This window comes from Neomonachus schauinslandi, chromosome 3, assembly GCF_002201575.2.
Source record: "Neomonachus schauinslandi chromosome 3, ASM220157v2, whole genome shotgun sequence".
Lineage (NCBI taxonomy): Eukaryota > Metazoa > Chordata > Mammalia > Carnivora > Phocidae > Neomonachus > Neomonachus schauinslandi.
Genome location: NC_058405.1, coordinates 133,218,061 through 133,238,069, shown reverse-complemented (window position 1 = coordinate 133,238,069; position 20,009 = coordinate 133,218,061). Strand labels below are relative to the sequence as shown.

At 32.9% G+C, this 20,009-nt stretch overlaps 1 protein-coding gene across 5 annotated transcripts in view; it reads right to left on the bottom strand.

The window, feature by feature from the left end:
• The window catches only part of DYNC1I2 (dynein cytoplasmic 1 intermediate chain 2), a 55,361-nt gene that overhangs the window by 17,928 nt on the left and 17,424 nt on the right, over positions 1-20,009 (bottom strand). For 4 of the 5 annotated variants that reach the window (XM_021703337.2, XM_044913674.1, XM_044913675.1 and 1 more), the window contains exons 5-13: positions 17,402-17,517; positions 5,038-5,133; positions 4,661-4,823; positions 4,438-4,537; positions 3,824-3,949; positions 2,801-2,947; positions 2,324-2,437; positions 1,887-2,020; positions 859-1,003 (exon numbers count right to left, since the gene is read on the bottom strand). In XM_021703337.2, coding sequence (XP_021559012.1) covers positions 859-1,003; positions 1,887-2,020; positions 2,324-2,437; positions 2,801-2,947; positions 3,824-3,949; positions 4,438-4,537; positions 4,661-4,823; positions 5,038-5,133; positions 17,402-17,517 — 1,141 coding nt within the window. Of the gene's footprint in view, positions 1-858; positions 1,004-1,886; positions 2,021-2,323; positions 2,438-2,800; positions 2,948-3,823; positions 3,950-4,437; positions 4,538-4,660; positions 4,824-5,037; positions 5,134-17,401; positions 17,518-19,688; positions 19,749-20,009 lie in introns of all 5 variants that reach the window. The other variant, XM_044913673.1, reaches the window with a different exon arrangement.

Genomic DNA, 20,009 nt, shown 5'->3' with positions numbered 1-20,009 from the left:
AGAAACATGAAAAAATACAGCTTAAAATTTAACTTCATTTAAATAGAATCTGATATTTTGATTATGCAGCTTTGCCAACTACAATGTAATACTGCAGAAAAGCCAGACAGAAAAGTCAAGGCTTCTTAAATTTAATATGGGGTCAAATGAAACTATAAGGCCTATCACAAGAAGTAACATTCCGTACTTGGATTTGCCTTGAGACTTTCACTGGAGCAGGGCAATGTCACATTTATCTGGAATTGCTAGATGATCAGGAATCACTTTTAACACAGTAGGTTTTTCAAATAACTGAAGCTAATTAAAAGTAAAAAAAAACTAATTTTTTTTATTATGGAAAACAAAAATATATATTCATCCCTGCCTTTAACAATATTTCCTTAATGATTTAAGTTTGTTATTAGAGCCTTATTGTATAGGACTTATTGTACATCCATTATCTGTCTTTTCTCCATTTTCCAGCAGCTCCGGGAGCCACTGCAGCCTCTAAAAGCTCTTCCAAGAGCAAATGTATGGCTTTTGTGCTGGGCTATACACAGCTATGTAAGGTGCTATGAAAGATACTCAGGTGCTTTTTCCCGAACTCAATTCAGAGTAAACAGTTCTGTGCTTTAAGAGCCTGAAATGGGAAGACTGGTCTTTGGTTACGTAGGGTTAACATATTTGTCAGCACACTTTTATGAAAACTACAACATCCAGTGGCTCACTCACGTTCAGTATAACTTCTTAGCAGGTTTGATCTATCAATGAATCATTCTAAGCTATTAGAAAGCTTTTCGCCTTTCCTGTGTAGTATTAGAGTACCACCTTGTGTCAGAAACCCAAGGAAATGAGCAGCCATCTGGTGTTTTTAGATACCTTAGTTGTCCAAAGTTTTACTGTCCAGTCAAATGACGAAGTGACAAAAAGATGTGAGAAGTCCACTGCTCCAACAGCTGCATGACAATGGATACCAGTAATTGGTCCTTGATGTCCCTCAAACATCTCACTGATTCCAGCTTTGCTATTTCATAAAAGTGAAAATATTAGGAAAATCTCTTGGAAGTAGACTGCTTATAAATACATCTTATTAAGGATTATATATCAGATTTTTACATAATTTCAACCAACCTAACTCTGTTCATAACACATCAGAGTAACTTATGTTGAGTGTTACTCAATCCAGATTTGATAACACTACTAAAACAGTAAGTACAGTTTGAACTATAAACATGCTTGTTGACAATACAACTCACAAGTCCAATTATCTGAGGTGATGGAATAGAGACAAAGGGAGGCTATATGTAAGAGAGAAAATCTGGGCTACTATTTTTATATCAAAGGCTTTGAAGTGAAGGTGATCTGTATTTGAGATGAAATCTGGACACTCCATTTTTCTTTTTTAAGGAAGCAATTGATAAGGTACAGCTAGACAATTTCAAAACAGATTGAACAGCAGGAGAAATACTAGTCAATTTAAAATGTGTACGTGACATTACTACACAATTATCAGGAAGATGAACTAAAGCTCAAAGTCCAAATAAATCAAAATGGAAAAACGGCTGAAAATCTTATTTACAACTTTAAGGGTCAGTATGTGGCATGTGCATATTATATTTGCAACTGCTGAAAGCTACTTCCTACCATTAACTTCTGTGAGTACATGCATACATACAAAACCATAGCACACCACAACCCGTAAGATCCAGAACATATCATGATCCAAAATAACCTTTTATTTTAAAAAGTATTTAAGTTTTAATTTTATATACCTGAACTCAAATACAATTTGTCAAAAATAATGAGTGGCTCTATGACAAATTTCTACTTAAACAAGGGGCAATTTGTTTTAATGAGACTATTAAAGGAAGAAATTTAAATAATTGCAAATTCCAGTTTAGATTTACCTGCCATGGCGGCATGCTGTGTACACCGAACCTTCTTCACTCCCAACAACAAAGTTGTTGACATCTCCAACAGGGAAGGACATAGATGTCACAGCTACTGCCTTTGACTGTTTATGAACCAATTCCATGCTATCCTATGTAGAAAAAATTGAGGATATTATTTTCTAAGTTTGCAACTTTTAATTTTCTAAGAAACATTTCTAGTTTTAATTGGTTTATAAACAATTCTTTTATTATAATACTTATACAAATTTACTTTGATTAAATGAAGTAGGTTTGAAAATAAAGTATTTCATGACAAACTATAACAGGTTAGATTTATAAGCTGTTATCATAATACTATTATAAAACATTTATGAAAAAACATAAGCTGGGATTTACATGGACTTAAAGAATAACATTTGTCTCAAAATTTCAGTTTTCCAAGTTTAACCTACCTGTGGATGGGAAAGCATGTCCAGACTCCATGAACAAATTTTTCCATCAGTAGATATGCTAATCAGATTATGAGCATTTTGTGTTCCAACAACATTTACACAATATACTGGATGCTAAAGAGATGTTAAAAGACATTTTCTGAGATTATTTTGCCAAAAAGATGGAACCATTTTTATACTAAAATCACAGGTATTCTGTTTCACATCAAAACAGTCTCATATCTTGATGGTATTTTTAATGTGAAGTTTGATGCTATTCTGTTAATTAATAAAAGCTTGTCTCAGAAGATAGATGAGTTTTTAATAAAACAGATTTCTAAAAATACAAAAAAAAAGGCCTTCATTTTTGGTGGCCAACTGATGAAGAATTCATACATGAAAGGAAACACATTCTGAGACTACTCTGATGGACACTACTAAGCATTTAATGGTGAAGCAGCACAAAAGTCTAATGGAAATAACCTCTTTACTACTTACTGTGTGTGCAGCAGCTGACAGCGGAGTTCTCTGCACTGGAGTTCTTTTATTGCTACGGTTATCCCACAGCACAATTTGGCCTGAATATGTACCACCAACAACCAGATTTGGATGAAATTTTGCAAATGTAGCAGACATCACAGCTGACTGTAAATAAGTAAGATTTCTATACTTAAGGTTCAAATGGAAGAAGCCTGATAAGTTATAAAAATAAATCTACACACAAACATTTTCCCTTTTATTGTAAGGTATTAGAGATTATAAAAAGAGTAAATTAATTCGTTTAAAAATTTCATTTTATTTCAGAATATAAAAATATACCTTTAGTTTTTGCTTAAGTCAAATGTAATGATTGTTTACATAAATGTATTCAAACAATTTATAAAGAAAGCAAAAAAAATATTTTGTTTGATTACAGTATTAAATCAAAAGACAACTGGCTCTAACAGTAATCTGACAACAGAGTATAAGCTAGTTTTGACTCAGTTAAGCATTTTTTTCAGAATTATGATTATTAAAAGATAACTTATGCAACTAGAAAAGGCTTGCAAATTCTAACCTTCCACTAAACTCACTTTAAAAATCTGCATCTGTTTCCTACTTCAAACATATGTTTCTATTTAAAACTATCTAGTTCCAACTCCTCAGGCCATGTATAAGTAATTCAGTGGGCTGACCGTCTAATTGTTTTTTCAGCAAATAAGTTCATGAGAAACTCCCTGTAGAGAAGACATTTTATAAAAGATTCCTTTTATATAATCAATCACAATAACAGAAAATCACAACTGCAAAGGACTTCAGGTGTGATTAAACATAAGAGATGTCAGAAAAGCTACAAAAGGCTGATCATGTTGAACTGAAAAGTCTTCAGTTTTCTGTTAACATCTGTTTGCAAATATGAGGTGGTTTAGTAAATGCCAATCCAATGAAATCATTATGTTGACAAGAAAAGAAAAAAGGCACTTGTCTAAATTCATTAATGAATTCTTAAACTTAGGGAAGACTGTTAAAACACCATCTTACCTGGCAGTGAAACACATATTCTGGGGTAGTTTTTTTGTATTTCATATTCCATACAAGGGCTACACCATCAGGTTCATGAGGAGCATCTTCATTGTTATTATAAGAAGCCACGAGTAGCTCTGGATACTGCTCACAAGAATCAAGTGGGGAAAAAATTGCTACGCATAAGAAATGTTTCACACTCTTAGTGACTCAACTATTTTTATCAAATTATTTTGAAAATACAAATACTTAACATTTCCCCAAGAAAGGTGTCACGAGAGTTACGATTACTGGGGTGTTAGTAAAACTCTAAATTAGTATAGTTAGTGATTAAAAGTGTTTTAACATTAAAACATTATTAAAACACATTGCAATTTTAACCAAAGAATATGGTGAGCAACTGAAATTAGTAAACCTGGGTTGTGGCATAAATTCAATCTTGAGTTTTAAATTAAATGATGTTTCCAATCCTTTCTTCCAAAGTATTTAAGATAAAATGAATACAATAACAGAACCATCATCCATTATTACTCTAAATGACACACACTGATTTAATTACACAAAGTCTCCATAATTAAAAGTTCTTGTTAATTTTAATTTAAAAATGAGTAACCAATTTTGTTACAATTTACCTGAGATGACCAATCCAAACAACTAACAACACGATGCTTTGACCAACGTTCATCAAAAAATTGTCGATTTAATGACAGTTTAGCACCTGCTTGAATCTCTCTACAGAAAAAAACCAAATCCAAAAAAAGATCATGTTACAACTTCTCACTCTTGATCTGAAAGTAATTTAAGTAACCTTAAAGTAACATTGCTAAAGCCATAATTTTAGCAATTAAACATTACCCTTCTTTGTCTTCCAAATCTCTTCCACTGTAGTCAAAGAAGATGTTAATCTGCTCAGAAAGTGCTCTTTCTACAATTCTTGTAGAATGGTCAAAGAAACTTAAAAATTCCTCTGAGTGTAAGATTTGTTGCTTTTCTTCTTCAGTCAGCTCATGAGGGGGAGCTGAAAAACAAATATTTTCCTGAAGTCAGTCTAATTTACGTCCGTCAAATCCTGTCAATTCACTATCAGTTTGGATCAATGAATGCCACATATTTTTTTCCAACCAGATTCACCTCTTTCATTTAGAGCATTGTAGTCTACTTTAACACATAAATAACAAAAAAAATTTTAATAAGAATCAACAAAATTTTTAAAAGTTAATTCTTTAAGATACCTTTACTATCATTTTCTTCATCTTTCTTTAAAGTTTTCTCTTCTTCGGGTTCAATAGGTGGTTTAGGAGTCACTACGTCATCTTCTTCCTCTTCATCTGAAAAAAACCAGAAAAACACAAAAATTATTATGAAAATAACTGAACTTTTGAGCAACAGTTCAGAAGGTATACAACTAACTTTACATAAACACAAAAGTAAACCACTGATAAGACAGAACAAGAATAATATGAATTTTATCAACACAATTTTAAAGAAAGAAATAAGTGGAACTTCTTGGTGTTTATACATACCTATGTGGTACCTCTAATAGTCATTCCAAATTTTGTAGCACGTAAACTGAATTAAGATATATAAGCAACTAGGACAAATTCCTCATGGAAATCTCTAAAAGCTTGCAAGCATTTATCATTCCAGACAGAACAACATGCAACTCCTGCATAGTTTTATGTAGCATGCTGACACATTAATGCTGTAGAATGAAGAAAATCAAATGTCTAAAATAGCCTACAGAGCTGGCTGCTTACTTGTGATCTGAAACCATCAGCGTCTAATGGGTCTTCATATGGCATAAAGACAGCTTACATTAACTCTCAGATTGCTATTTGAGAGGCAGATTTTAAAGATAATAGCTATGAGACCACATTTTCTATTCTGTCATTTTAAATGCAAGTCTCATTATCTACCGTTGCATGATGTGGCAATAAGCACTTAAAATAATGTTTTCTTAACTTGGAACAAAAATATATATTGAGATAATATACAATGTTTATAAGAAGACTTTATTACTAAATCTCCTCTCCAAACCAAGAACTAACTTAAAATCACTTACTTTAAAATGTTATAGAGCATACAACTCTGCATACCTTCTCTTTTACTATATACTGAGACAGATTTTTATGAGGAAAATGCTTATTTTTATTGCCTAAACAGATGTGTCATTTGTCTATAAGGGAATGGCAGCAGGCGTCTGCAGCAGAGTGCATCTTAAGTAATGAGGGCCTATTCAATAAGGGGACTTGTTATTTATAGTCATTTCCCTGACCCATGTTCAAAATTATCTAAAGCACACATACATGCTCCATACACAAAAGAATGGTCAAGGATGGGAACCAGCTGCCAAGTCATGGTCCCAGCAGCCAGGCCAGCTGACTAGATAGCAACAACCAGATGGCACTGCTGGGATTGTGTCTTTCTGCTACAAGGTGGCAAAGGGATGGCACAACATTCTTCCGCTTGGCTGCTTCCAATCCCATCTCTCCCCAATGGTGAGACTGTGCAATTACCCACACTCCAGGAGGCCTACAGATAAGCCTTTACCCTGCAAACAAAATGCAGCTTGTAGGCCACACCAGCTGCCAAACCACACACATAGTGTTAGGTTCGGAGAGCTATGAAAATCTTTCAAAGTCTATAGTATAAGCAATAAAAATATAGCTGTACCTGTAGGAAAGAAAGCCTTAAATGACACTGTATAATGCACACAATGATACAACCTCCAACTTAATCAAAATGATAATGACGTATGCCAATCCTACATTACTTGAAATTGAGCGATTTTTACGTTCTGACAAGTTTACAGAACTAGGATAAATGGCACGAATGATTTCAATATATGCTCATACTTTTGAACCAAATGGTGAAGGTTAAAATTTTTCCTTTCAAGGGCCTCAATCAGCCACAAAGGAAAACAGTAATCACTGTCTTTTCAGCCAGCCCAACCGCATTTGTCAGCCCTTTCTCTGTCAATGCAGCCAGAGCAATCAACCTGCCAAACATTCAGAATGGAAAAACAATCTGAAAATACAGGGTATAATGCACCTGCCAGTGAAAATGGCCATTTCAAGAAAAGCTAGTGATCTCAGTGACCCCGCTGAGGAGGCGGTGGTGCAAAGGGGAAAGAACACGTAAAAGAATTCTTAGTGATCGCCACTCTCTTGCACATTGACACTTCCTTACAAAGCATGCCAATTACAGCTTTTGTGCTACTTAAAAAAATGAAAGCTTTTTTGGGGCAAAATAATCACACAGAAACAGAAAGACAGTACTCCTTTTTAGATGAATTCTCATATACAACAGATTATTAATCTGAAAACAGTATAACTGGTGACAATTCTATACTGTACTGCTCCAACATGATGAAATTCTACCATAAAATCACCTGTAGGTGTAATGTAATAAAACAGTTTAATTACATGTAACTCAGAGGTTGACTTTTAGAATAATGATATATTTAAACAAATTAAAAATTGAGTCTGAGAATATATATATATTTTTTCATTTTCTGGCTATCAGTTATCCTAACCAATTTTGTTTACTAGCAGGGTTTACGGTATGTAAATCCTAAAATCAAAGAGGGGGATTTTGAGACACCCTGGACAGGTCTTCTTGAGCACTGTGAATTATAAATTACAGCCTCCTAGCCACATTGTATTTTCCTCCCTCAACTTTGTTGCATTATACGGCTTCTAAGTACTATTTCCAATGACAGGTGTCAAATTCCTGTCATAATGCATAGGGTCAGTACTTTAGCGCCAAGTGACCTCATAATCTACATATTTAACAGAAAAGATCTTGTTTATAGACCATCTTTTCCTTCTAAAATTTAAAATGTAGATGAAGTATGTTAGACAGTGATCTATATCTGCCTCTTATATGGCATTTGCTATGCCCATTTGCCCATATAGATCAGTTTAGTTGTAGCTGAATGATGGATTACCAACTATTTAGATACATGTTTTCAGGATTTTGTTTTAGAGTTAATGTACCTACCTCCCTTTCTACACGGATGAAAAACTGATCTAAAAACTATGACAGGTCAAAAGATTAAGCCAAATAAAATTTCAAGGAACAAAAAACAAATGATCTGCTCTTCTTAAAAACTACAAAACATCATATTTTTATTATAAAGCTGGTCTTAAACAATTATCTATATATATCAAATATTTGGCAAAAATGCCCATCAGTAGGGACGCCTGGGTGGCTCAGTCGGTTAAGCGTCTGCCTTCAGCTCAGGTCATGATCCCAGGGTCCTGGGATCAAGTCCCGCATCGGGCTCCCTGCTCCGCGGGGAGCCTGCTTCTCCCTCTGCCTCTCTCTCTCTATCTCTCATGAATAAATAAATAAAATCTTAAAAAAAAAAAAATGCCCATCAGTAATACCAGATTAGAGAATGTTCCTCTGAATAAATACACTCTCTTTTTAAAAACTAATATGATAGCTACTAAAGGACTACGGACATGATCAAAAATATAATATCATAATTCTGAAGATTTTCTAAGCTAGTCCTTATTACATGATAAACTATAATGTATTTAAAACAGAAAAAGAATGCAACAGAGCAGGAAGACTGAAAAATGGGACTGCCATGTCACATCAATTTATTGATGAATATTCATTGCAATATGCTAAGTGGTTAACTCCATGCTTTCTCTGACAGGGAATCTAAGGTTATAAACTGAGCAGTAAAGAATGCATAAAAGTAGCAGTTACTTTTAAAATGACAAATCTCTTGTCAATGAATGCTAAGACTAGGTTTAATGAACCACTGAATTTTTACTTTGAGTTAACATCAAAATTGTTATGTATTTTGGTGAGATGGAAAGAAAAGCTGCTCTGTAAATTAAGCTGCACCTAGAAATAACACCAAAGAGTGAAATTCCAGTTGTCGGAATAATCTGTTACAATGGAGTTGGTTAATCAAGGTTAAATCATCTGTAAAATGGGTGGCTTTTGTTAAACTGAAGGAAGGAGTCTTCAGAGCAAGTTTTCTCATCTGTATGTCACATTACACTTAAGAGACATCTAAGCCAAGAATAAGCCACAAAGTATACTTTGAACTATTTTAAAATGTTACAACACATTTAACAGGTAATATGCAACATCCTAGGAAATCCTCACTAAACACTGATACTTTTAAATCTATCACTTATCATGATTAATTCTCATTATCAAATGAAAAACAAGTCCCATCATTAGTGCATTAATGTTGTTCAGAAAATATGTTTGTTATCTATAAATGTATTATGTAGTTTCATTATATTGGTGTGCCGTATTTTAAGATAGTTTTAATGTCCTATGGAGTATTCCTTATTTACCAAGTAGCCTGATTATTTATGGTACAAAGGAAGTTGCCACCAAGTTCTAAAAATAAGAAAATTTGTTGTATATAAAAATGATTTAATTTTCAAAAATTTAACTTATGAATAACTTCACAAAATCTTTCATGAGATTAGAGGGAAATGCTTTAATCATTAATTTTAAAATATAAGTTAGATATAAACAGTTTTCCTTTAATATTTTCAAAATAACCCTTTCTTTTCTAGATCAAAATCATTTTGAATCACTTCATTTCAATCCAGTTGTCCATAATTTCATCTACTTATACCTTACTCTTTAAAATCAATATTAAGAGAAACTTGTATTGGGACAAAGCTTCATGAATGGATCAATGGACTCCATTCTTTTTATATTTTTAAATATCTAGAATGATATGCAAGTTCTCTTGGATTTCCTTAATAATTTAGATCTTCAACAAGCAAAAATATGTAGCAGTCTTTTAAATCAGGAAATATTTTGAATACAGATCTAATGCTAACTTGGGGGAAAAATAAGAAAGAAGTAAAATTTCAACTATACCATTTACTTTAACACAATTTGTTTCTCTGTATGGTCTTTTTAATACAAAATTCAGATTTATCTAGGCAATATTGGCATCATTGACATAGACCCTGATATCTACGATCTCATAAATATTACATTTTTCTGATGCCGTAATTTCAGATATGCTGATTAAAAGTCTTTAAGATTAAGAAGAAATGCTTTAATTTTCAATTATATTTATGTTCTCACAGATTCACTGAGGGTTAAAACTCATTTTTATAGGTCTTATTTATCCTAGAATTTTTAAAAATTCCATTTTGGACAAAGGTAATATTAACCAGACGGCCCAAATTTAGTCTACCTGGGAAGCATGGATTACAGACAAATGTTAAGATCATGCAAGAAAAAATTTAGAGCTATTTACATGTAATACTTTTCTATACATTATAAATACTAATCGACATGTTCCTAAGGAAAAATATCTGGCTACTAAACCAATACAAAAAGTAATTTTAAAACTCCACACAGATAAGAAATTGGAATAGTGTAAGAACTGCACTTCACTGGAACTCAAAAGCCAGGTTCTGGTTGTAGCCCTATGTCACCCACACTGTGACCACAGGCTCATCACAATTAACTTCTTCAGGCCTCAGTTTCCTCAGGTTTAAATAACTGATAATATTAGATAACATAGGATTTCTTCCTCTTTAAAAATCTATCTAAAAATAGCAACAACAAAAATCCATACCGAAAAGGTAGATAAAAAATAATGCCATTTTCAAAAGAGTTAACAGACTTTTAAAAGCTAAGAGAAGAAAGTAACTTTTCCAGGAGTTTATCTGTGGGCACCATGAGAAGCTTTTTACCCGCAGAGAGTGAAATTGACTGAGGTCACATGTTCTTAGTCAATTTCTTTCACAGTAGGTGCTTTAAGACAGCAAAGCACCTCAGTTCAGAAACAGTACTACCAACTTACAGAGTAAACTTGAAAGCAAGAAGATGGCTAGAATGGTGAAAAAGAAAAACAAGGCAGAATAAAAACCACTGCTTTTTTAAAAGATTAAGATTCAGCCATTTAAAAAAAAAATGGTAGAAAGATAAGAGTTAAGCCTAAGACCAATTTTTATCTTCAATTTAGTAACTCATATTACTCCTGCACTGATTACACTGCCTACCCAAGTTTAATTTACTGTCTGCTACACTCAAATTGTAGTTTCAGCAATTTTGTCTCATAGTGAGTTTTGGAATTTGTTACATAATTCTTAAATGGAAACCAACCAGGCTAAGTTTGAGAACCACTGTATTAAAGCAATGGATAAGTACAAGTATAGTTAAGCACAAAGTGTTTTCATTATAAAACCTTAATTTCAGGGTTTCTCTTTCCCTCTTTCTAAAACTTCCACAAATTGGGAAAAGAAACTTAATGGTAAGAGCCCTAGACATGAAAATAATTATAATAATATAGAAAGGAAATGATCTCATTTTTATAAATAGCTTCAAAGGCTAAGGGTGGCCCCATGGTATCAGGATAAATTTCTCATTCTCCTTCACTTACATAACTAAAAAAAAAAAAAAAAAAAAAAACAAAGGATGACCTAGTGCCTTCATATATATAGCATATACTCAATAAAATTGTAGAATCATGAATGCTTGTTAGGTTGCAAATGAATAAACATGGACCTTTAAAAATTAGCATTTAAGTCTAGTCCACATAGGAAAATTTTAAAGGTAGTGGTGCTGACGCAGACATACTCATTAGAAACTGGGCTGAGTTCACTTATCTTGTCACTTTCCCCTTCGATCAGTAAAGATAAGAAAAATTATATTTAGCACTATGAAAGAACAAAGCTGTTTATTCATTTATCTTAAACAATTACTATAAAATATTATCCTGATGCAGATATACCAATAAATAAGTTAATTAAACCATGCTATCCTTTAACGAAGTGTTTTTCAAACTACTGGTCTAACTAAACCAATGAATTTAGCATATTATGGTCATTTGTCATTTAAAAATGAAATATAACAAGAGAAGGGGAGGTGCTATTTAATAAAACTTTTGTTTCGGTTATACATCTGTATCCATGCTTGTAGTGTATTACACTATAAATTGAATTCTTTATCATAGGTTAGTACCATAAAAGCACAAAAATGCTGCTTCAGTGGCAGCATGAGAGAGAAAGCTCACCTTAAAATCAGACTTGGTTTAGAATCCTAGCTACACCAGCTATGTGACCCTTGATAAACTATCTCTTTGAGTTTTACCTTCTTCATGTGTAAATAGAACCTTTAGTTAACTCTTATAGTTTTGGTGAGAGGATTAGAGATTAAATGTAAAGTGCTTCACACTGTACCTGATATGTGAGCACTCCTTGTGGTTAAAATTTTCAGCTATTAATTTAAACAAAGTTTGAAGAACCATTACAAACGAATAGCTAAAATAATATATTTGAAAGATGTTAACAGGTTCAATTTTGTTCAAAGCATTCAGAGGGATACATAGAACACAAAATAACACATTTGTATCTACATAGTTTGTCAACATGGAACTCAAGAAGGCTTTAAGGAGAATCTATAATGGTTTCATTTATGGATATAAGAGCAAATAAAGACTAGAATATGATATAGTCATATTAAAACCAAGAACTGAGACTAATCATACTTTTTCACCCAATTTCATCAATAATTATACTGTAGCATTAACATTTGAAAATAACCTATTCCTAGTAGTTACTTCCAGAGTAAATGCATGACAATAAACAATGCAAGTAAGCAAAATCATTCTCCTTAGTAGATAAAAGCAATTAATTCCTTCACCAAATACTATGTTCTTACTACATGCCAGGCACTATTCAACCAGGCAGGCATTACAGCAATGAAGATGAAACAGTCTCTATACCCAGAGAAAATCTGGCAAAGAAGCTAAAGTTTGGTAATGCTAAAAGCCTTGCCCCAAATAATTTAAAACTGGAAAGAACAGAGTTTATCTTGTGCTTCTGGATCATCAGCTTATCTAACAAATCATGATCTTTCACATTTTTAATTACTTACAAAATAAAAATAGGAAAAAGAATTTTTTTAAAAATGCCAGTCTTATACAGCTATACACTCAAATTAGTTCAATGGCAGTAAGTTACATGTTAATATTTAAACATTTACACACATCTCAAAATAAGCAATTAAAAATGCACATTTCAAATAGGATATAAAATCATATGTGTGTATATATATTTATGTGTGTATATATACAGAGAATTTTTTGAAAAAATACATTCTAGAAAACTGGAAACAAAATATTAACAGTGGTTATTACACAATGGAATCATGACATTTCCTTTATATCCTTTCTGTATTTTTTAATTGAAGTATAATTGTCACAAATATCCTATTAGTTTTAGGTATACATCATAGAGATTTGGTATTTTTATATATGACAAAATGACCCTAACAATACATCTAGTTATATGTCACCATATAAAGTTATTGTAATATTATTGAATATATTCCTTATGCTATACATTATATCCTCATGCCTTATTTATTTTATAACTGGAAGTCTGTACCTCTTAATCCCCTTCACCTATTTCACCCACCCCCAATGTCTGCCCCCTCTCTGGTAACAACCAAGAGTTTGTTTCCTATACCTATGAATCTTGTTTCTGTTTGGCTTGGGTTTTTTTTTGGTTGTTTTTTAGACTCTACATACAGGTGAAAACATACAGTATTTGTCTTTCTCTATCTGACTTATTTCACTTAGCATAATACCCTCTAGATCCATCCATGTTGTCACACATGGCAATATTTTATTCTTTTTATGGCTGAGTAATATTCCATCTCCTTTACCCATTCATCTATCTACGGACACTTAGGCTGCTTCCGTATCTTCAACTATTGGTCGAAGATTGTTTTCTTCAGATAAATATCCAGAAGTGGAATTGCTGGATTGTATGGTGATTCCATTTTAATTTTTTGAGGAACCTCCATACTCTTTTCTAGAGTGGCTGTGCCAATTTACATTCCCACTAACAGTGTACAAGGGTTCCCTTTTCTCTACATCACCAAATCTTGTTATTTTTTGTCTTTTTGATACTACCCAATCTGACAGGTATGAGGTTAATATCTCACTATAGTTTTGACTTGCATGTCCCTGATGACTAATGATTTTGAGCATCTTTTCATGTGTCTATTGACCATCTGTAGGCCTTCTTTGGAAAGATATCTATTCAAATCCTCTGCCCATCTTTTAATTGGGTTGTTTTTTTGATATTGTCTAAGTTCTTCATATATTCTGGATATTAACCCCTTCTCAGGTGTATGATTTGCCAAGTTCTTCTCCCATTCAACAGATTACCTTTTAGTTTGGTGGATGGTTTCGCAAAAGCTTTTTAGTTTAATGTAATCCCATCTGTTTATTTTAGCCTTTGGTGCCCTTGCCTGAGGAAACTGGTCTAAAAAAATATGTATGGCTAAGACCGATGTCAAAGAGCTTACTGCTTATGTTTTCTTCCAGGAGTTTTATGGTTTCAGGTCTTACATTGAAATCTTTAATCCATTTTGAATTTATTTTTGTATATGATGGAAGATAGTGGCCTAGTTTCATTCTCTGTATTTTCTAAATTCTCCATGATATACTACTCTAATAATTAGAAAAAAATTATTTTTAAAAAAAGGAATTCTTCACTTAAACTGAATAGGATAGGCCTTGCCCCAAATAGCTTCAGAATGCTTTACATTTCAAACAATCCAAAATGCATTGCGTAAGTATGATGGAATAACTAAAAATAAATCTCCAAGTTATTAGATGAAGAAAACCAGCCTAATATATTTTTTAAATGAGTCACTGCGCCCTCATTTTGGCTATTTTGCTCACTTTTTTGAGTTAACATATATAATAATGTAGCTTCAGAAAGACAGACATTAAAATACTTGAATATACTGATTAATAAAATATTATTTTCCAGAAATTATGGAATCCTGCAGTATTCTCCATACTGTTAATTCAACGCTTCATCTTTCCTTTTTTTCGTTTAAGTTGCTTATGCCTCATGATTACCATCAGTGACTTTTTTTCTAGTTAAGATGAGGATTTTCCTCCTGTGAAAGCTATTTTACCAATCAATGGAGCAAGTAGGAATGAAAAAAATGTATCCACAGAAATGAACATTCACATGATCAAGTAAAAAAAAGAACCTGGATAAAAATGTTACCCTGATTTCCTCAAATTTTTGGAAGTGTAATAGTATGTATGATAATGTCAACTCTTTTTGGGGAACAAGATGAAAGTAAACAGAAAAGTTTAAGGTATTTATTTCACTTCCATCCTTAATGGACAGGGAAAAGAGAGTTGTTAAAAAGTACATAGATTGTAAATAGGTATAATCCTAATTTCTTTTGAGGTATATATAAACATGAAAATTTAAAGATTTTCTTTGGTAACAGCTAAAGGTTTCAAGGATTCTTTTGGGGGTACGGGAGGGAGAGAGAGAGAGAGGGAGAGAGAATCTTAACCAGACTCCATGCTGGGACATGGGCTCGATCGCACAACCCTGAGATCATGACTTGAGCCAAAACCAAGAGTTGGATGCTTAACCAACTGAGCCACCCAGGCGCTCCAAGGATTTTTTTTTTCTCCTTTTTGCTTACCTGTATTTTCTGGGCTTTCTGAAGTGAATATTGTTTTTGATTCCCCTTAATGGAGAAAGGTGGTAATGAAACTCAAATTTTAAAAATAAATTAATTTAAATATTTGATAAACAAAGTTTTAATGTTTGATATTCCATAATTAAACAGGAATAAATTTTCCTGGCCAAAGAGAAAAAAGATTCCTTATGCACAGACTGCTAAAAGGAATTTTTATTATTGGACCACAGTGCAAAATATCAACAACTCTAAAATCCATAGCTCATTTGGTGATAAACCTTGACATGACTAGAGGTAAAGCTATTTATAATCATTATTTATCTTACTTAGTTTGAATATTCATATCTTCTGCTGCTAAAGTATTAATGCCCAAGTTGCTTCTGGAGTGTTTACTTACAGTACATAGACTTTACTAGTAACTTTTCTAAAATCTGACAAATTCTGAATTCAAATACATATGTGGCTTCAAAGGTTTCAGGTAAGGAACTATGGACCTGTATTAGGGCTATTATGTAAATCTCTTTTATGTGTGACATAAATTTATTAGCCTAACTGGAAAAAACAAGAACTATCATATTAACTTTATGCTTGAATCATTATCTGATGAGATTTTAAAAATTAGTCCCCAGGGCGCCTGGGTGGCTCAGTCGGTTAGGCTTCTGCCTTCAGCACAGGTCATGATCCCAGGGTCCTGGGATCGAGCCCCACATTGGGCTCCTTGCTCAGTTGAGGAGTGTGCTTCTCCCTTTCCCTCTCCCTTTGCCCCTCTCTCCAATGGTGCTCTCTCTCTCTCAAATAAATAAATAAAATCTTAAGAAAAAAAATTAAAATAAAATAAAAATAAAAATTAGTCCCCAATGTAAAAATGGTAACTCCTGGTTTAAGAATCAAAAGACTTGGGGTGCCTGGGTGGCTCAGTCGTTAAGCATCTTCCTTCAGCTCAGGTCATAATCTCAGGGTCCTGGGATCAAGCCCCACATCGGGCTCCCTGCTCAGCGGGAAGCCTGCTTCTCCCTCTCTCCCACTCCCCCTGCTTGTGTTCCCTCTCTTGCTGTGTCTCTCTCTGTCAAATAAATAAATAAAATCTTAAAAAAAAAAAAAAGAATCAAAAGACTCCTGGGGCGCCTGGGTGGCTCAGTCAGTTAAGTGGCCAACTCCTGATTTCAGCTCAGGTTATGATCTCAGGGTCCTGGAATCGAGCCTCACGTCAGGGTCTGCACTCAGCAGGGAAACTGCTTGAGGATTCTCTCTCTCCCTTGCCCTATGCCCCTGCTCCTCCTCTCTCTCTCTCTCTAAAATAAATAAATAAATCTCGGGGCGCCTGGGTGGCTCAGTTGGTTAAGCGACTGCTTTCAGCTCAGGTCATGATCCTGGAGTCCCGGGATCGAGTCCCGCATCGGGCTCCCTGCTCGGCGGGGAGTCTGCTTCTCCCTCTGACCCTCCTCCCTCTCATCCTCTCTGTCTCTCATTCTCTCTCTCTCAAATAAATAAATAAAATCTTTAAAAAAAAAAAAAAAGTAAATAAATAAATAAATAAATCTTAAAAAAAAAAGAATAAAAAGACTCAACATTCAATATAATGTCTGTGTATACATCTCTCTATTACACACAAATTAAAGGCTGCTTATGAAATCAACATAATAGAGCCCTTAGATCATAAAAGCAAAAGTTTTATAATTAGGTCTAGATGTGCTCATTAATATGGATAACAACGACAGCATATCAGAATATCATATGCTCTAAAGAAAATAATTTACATGGTTTCATTTACTGTGTGATACATTCTTTTAGGAAGGATTGTGCTCAGTGACAGAGAAATAGATCATTCCTAAGCTTTTCTGACTCTAAAGCATCACATATCAATGACAAAATGAAGATTAAAAACTTAAGCTTATGTCAACAAAATTAAAAACCATATATACAGTTTATACTTTTATTAACTTCTAAAAGAAAAAGGTTTAAAACTCTAAGAAACAAATACATCAATACAGAAACCTTAAAGCATTAGTTTTAGGATGTTTTCCTTAGAAAATATGCCAAAAAACAAAAAAGAAAGAGAAAAAAAAGAGTCTATTTATTCCATATGGGAATTTAATGATCATCATATTAAGGATAGATATTCACCTTCTTTGGGTTGAGCCATAACTGGAGTCTGAGTTTCCTTTGTATATGTGACGATTTCTCGAGGAGGAAAGTCAACTTGTGTAATTTTAGCCATTCCAAGTTTAATAGGTCCTCGTCTAAATAAAGTGAAGACAAATGTTTTTAAATACAACAAATGAGACATTTTAACTACATCAAACCATGTTTTTTGGAAAATTAAGAATTAAACATTGTGTATCTAACATTGTAATTTAAATCCCTGTTTTATTCAAGAAAGTTTAGATGAACAATGAATTGGCTTTATTTTAACAAAAGAATTTAGAAGATAGCAAAAACAAAAGATATTTCTGAATCATTCAAGATGTTTGTTTTTCACTTTAAAAAGGCAAATAATTTAGTTTCTTAGAGCAAATGTGTGGGTAATAATAGACTAGGAGGATAGGAATTTCAGAGTGGACTACTAAATATGGTTGGTTATGAGAACTCTTCTTAGAAGGGATATTGATTTCAAACTTTTTTGAAGAGGCAGATACATGGATCTCAGACCACGTTTAGTTTCCTTCACAATTAGGATACTTAAACTTTAAGAATGAAAAATAAGTTTCTGTTGAAAACCTTTTTTCTACTTATACTTTGCAGAAATTGAGAATCATACAGTCAATTTAGATTTTAAGATGAAATATTTAAACTTTTAAATCTCTAATCTCTAAATGGTCAGTACTGTCCTTGATTCATATACGGACAAACTACAATGCAGATATTCTACACCTGGATTAAAGCAACAGATATTTTGAATACGATAAAACTTATATTAAAGTCACTTCTGTTTTAAATAGAGGGAATACATTCTTTTTTGACAAACAGAAGAAGAGAATTATAGCTGAGGAAAATGGATCAAAAGAAAAATATCTTTTATTAGATATATGGAGGATCTTTTCTTGATTTATTAGATATCTAAATGCTCAATCAAATAATACAGTATGCTTACAAGCTCCCAAAGAAGTTCTCAATTATAAGACTGTCTTAAAAGGATATCTAATAAAAGCATTGCTGTAACTTTAGAATATCAAGCAGGATACCTGAAATATATACATATATGTAATAATAACTATTTTCTTATAAAACATTTTCAAAATCCTATACAAAAAAGTATAATAACATTAGTACACTAAATGGGTTAGTTTTCTCTAAGGTCCCAAATGTGGGCTATAATAAATTTTTAATGTGTTTTCCACTTTAGGAATATCTTAGCTTTAAAGAGAAAAAAAAGGTGCGTAATCAAAGAATTAAATAGGAAAACTTAAGCAGATTTGAAGTAATCTTGTATTCTAAGAATAAAATTTAAAATAAGAAACACTGTATTCTGAATTTTAAGATACAAACTACTTAAAAAGTAAATCACTCACATATCTGGGAAAAAAAGGCCAAGCCAAGAACATTAAGAATAAGTTACTAACTTGGCTGCATATAGGGTCTAATTAGACAAAAATCACATTAGAACAAACAAACAAAATACTCTTAAGATTTAGGGGTAGAAGGGTAGGGAGGTAATATCTCACTTATCTAAAAGCCACTTTTCCTGAGAATAAAGAAGCAACTAGGGGTGGGGGGAGTCTCAGGGCAGCCAACAGAGAAGCTTCCCGTTAATGTACAAGAAGCTCATATACTTTTCTTGTGTGCCCTAATTTAAGGCTTATTTACTCTTACTTTAGACATAATTCCAAAACGTGTTGGTCACATGATTTAGAAGGTACAAATTACCAAATTACTATCTGAGTAAGGCACAATGGCAGCAACAAACATAATTTGCATTGGAGACTAGAATAAATAAATGAGTGAATAAATGAATTAAAGAATAAATCAATAGCAATCTGGGGCCATAGTGTAGATGACCAACAGCTCTGTTCCTCTTAAAAACCTTAGAAATCATCAGGAAATTTTAATATAGGAAAATAAATTAATATTTATATCAAGTAACCCAGAAAAGGTTCAATTATATGTAGAATACGTATCAAAAAAAGTCTGGGAAGTTTGTAATACAGCTTAGAAAATTTCACATCAAAAATATAGACATAATCAAAGGACTTTGGACACTTAAATGGGTAAACTTAGGGAACCTAGAAAATCAGATACATAAAATATTTCTTTCACTAATGATAGAGGATAAATGAGGTGTCACAGTAAAATATTAACTCTTTTCCTTTTCCTAACTGTATAATGTACATTAGAAACTTAAGTAAAATTAGGACAATTTCACAAAGAATCAAATTAATTATAAAAGAGGGAAGGTAAAAAATCTATTCAATACCCCAAATCGGAATCTGAGTGAAGCTGAAGAACTGATGGATCTGTATCCCAATGCAGCGTCCTAAATGGTTGTAGGACAACCATGAAGCGTTAGCAAAAAAGGCCATAAGTTAGTCAAGCAAATACATTCTATGAATAGGTAAAGCTAAAATACTGTTCACAATTAAAAACCGCATGTTCTGGTTAGTAGAAAAAAAACACCAGGTATCATTCAATGCTCTCGTGCATGTCATAAGCAGAAGGTGGTTAAAGATGCAAACATACAACCCAGATTAGTTAAGACAGTATTTTCAGATTACAGGAAACTAATATTGCCTAATAA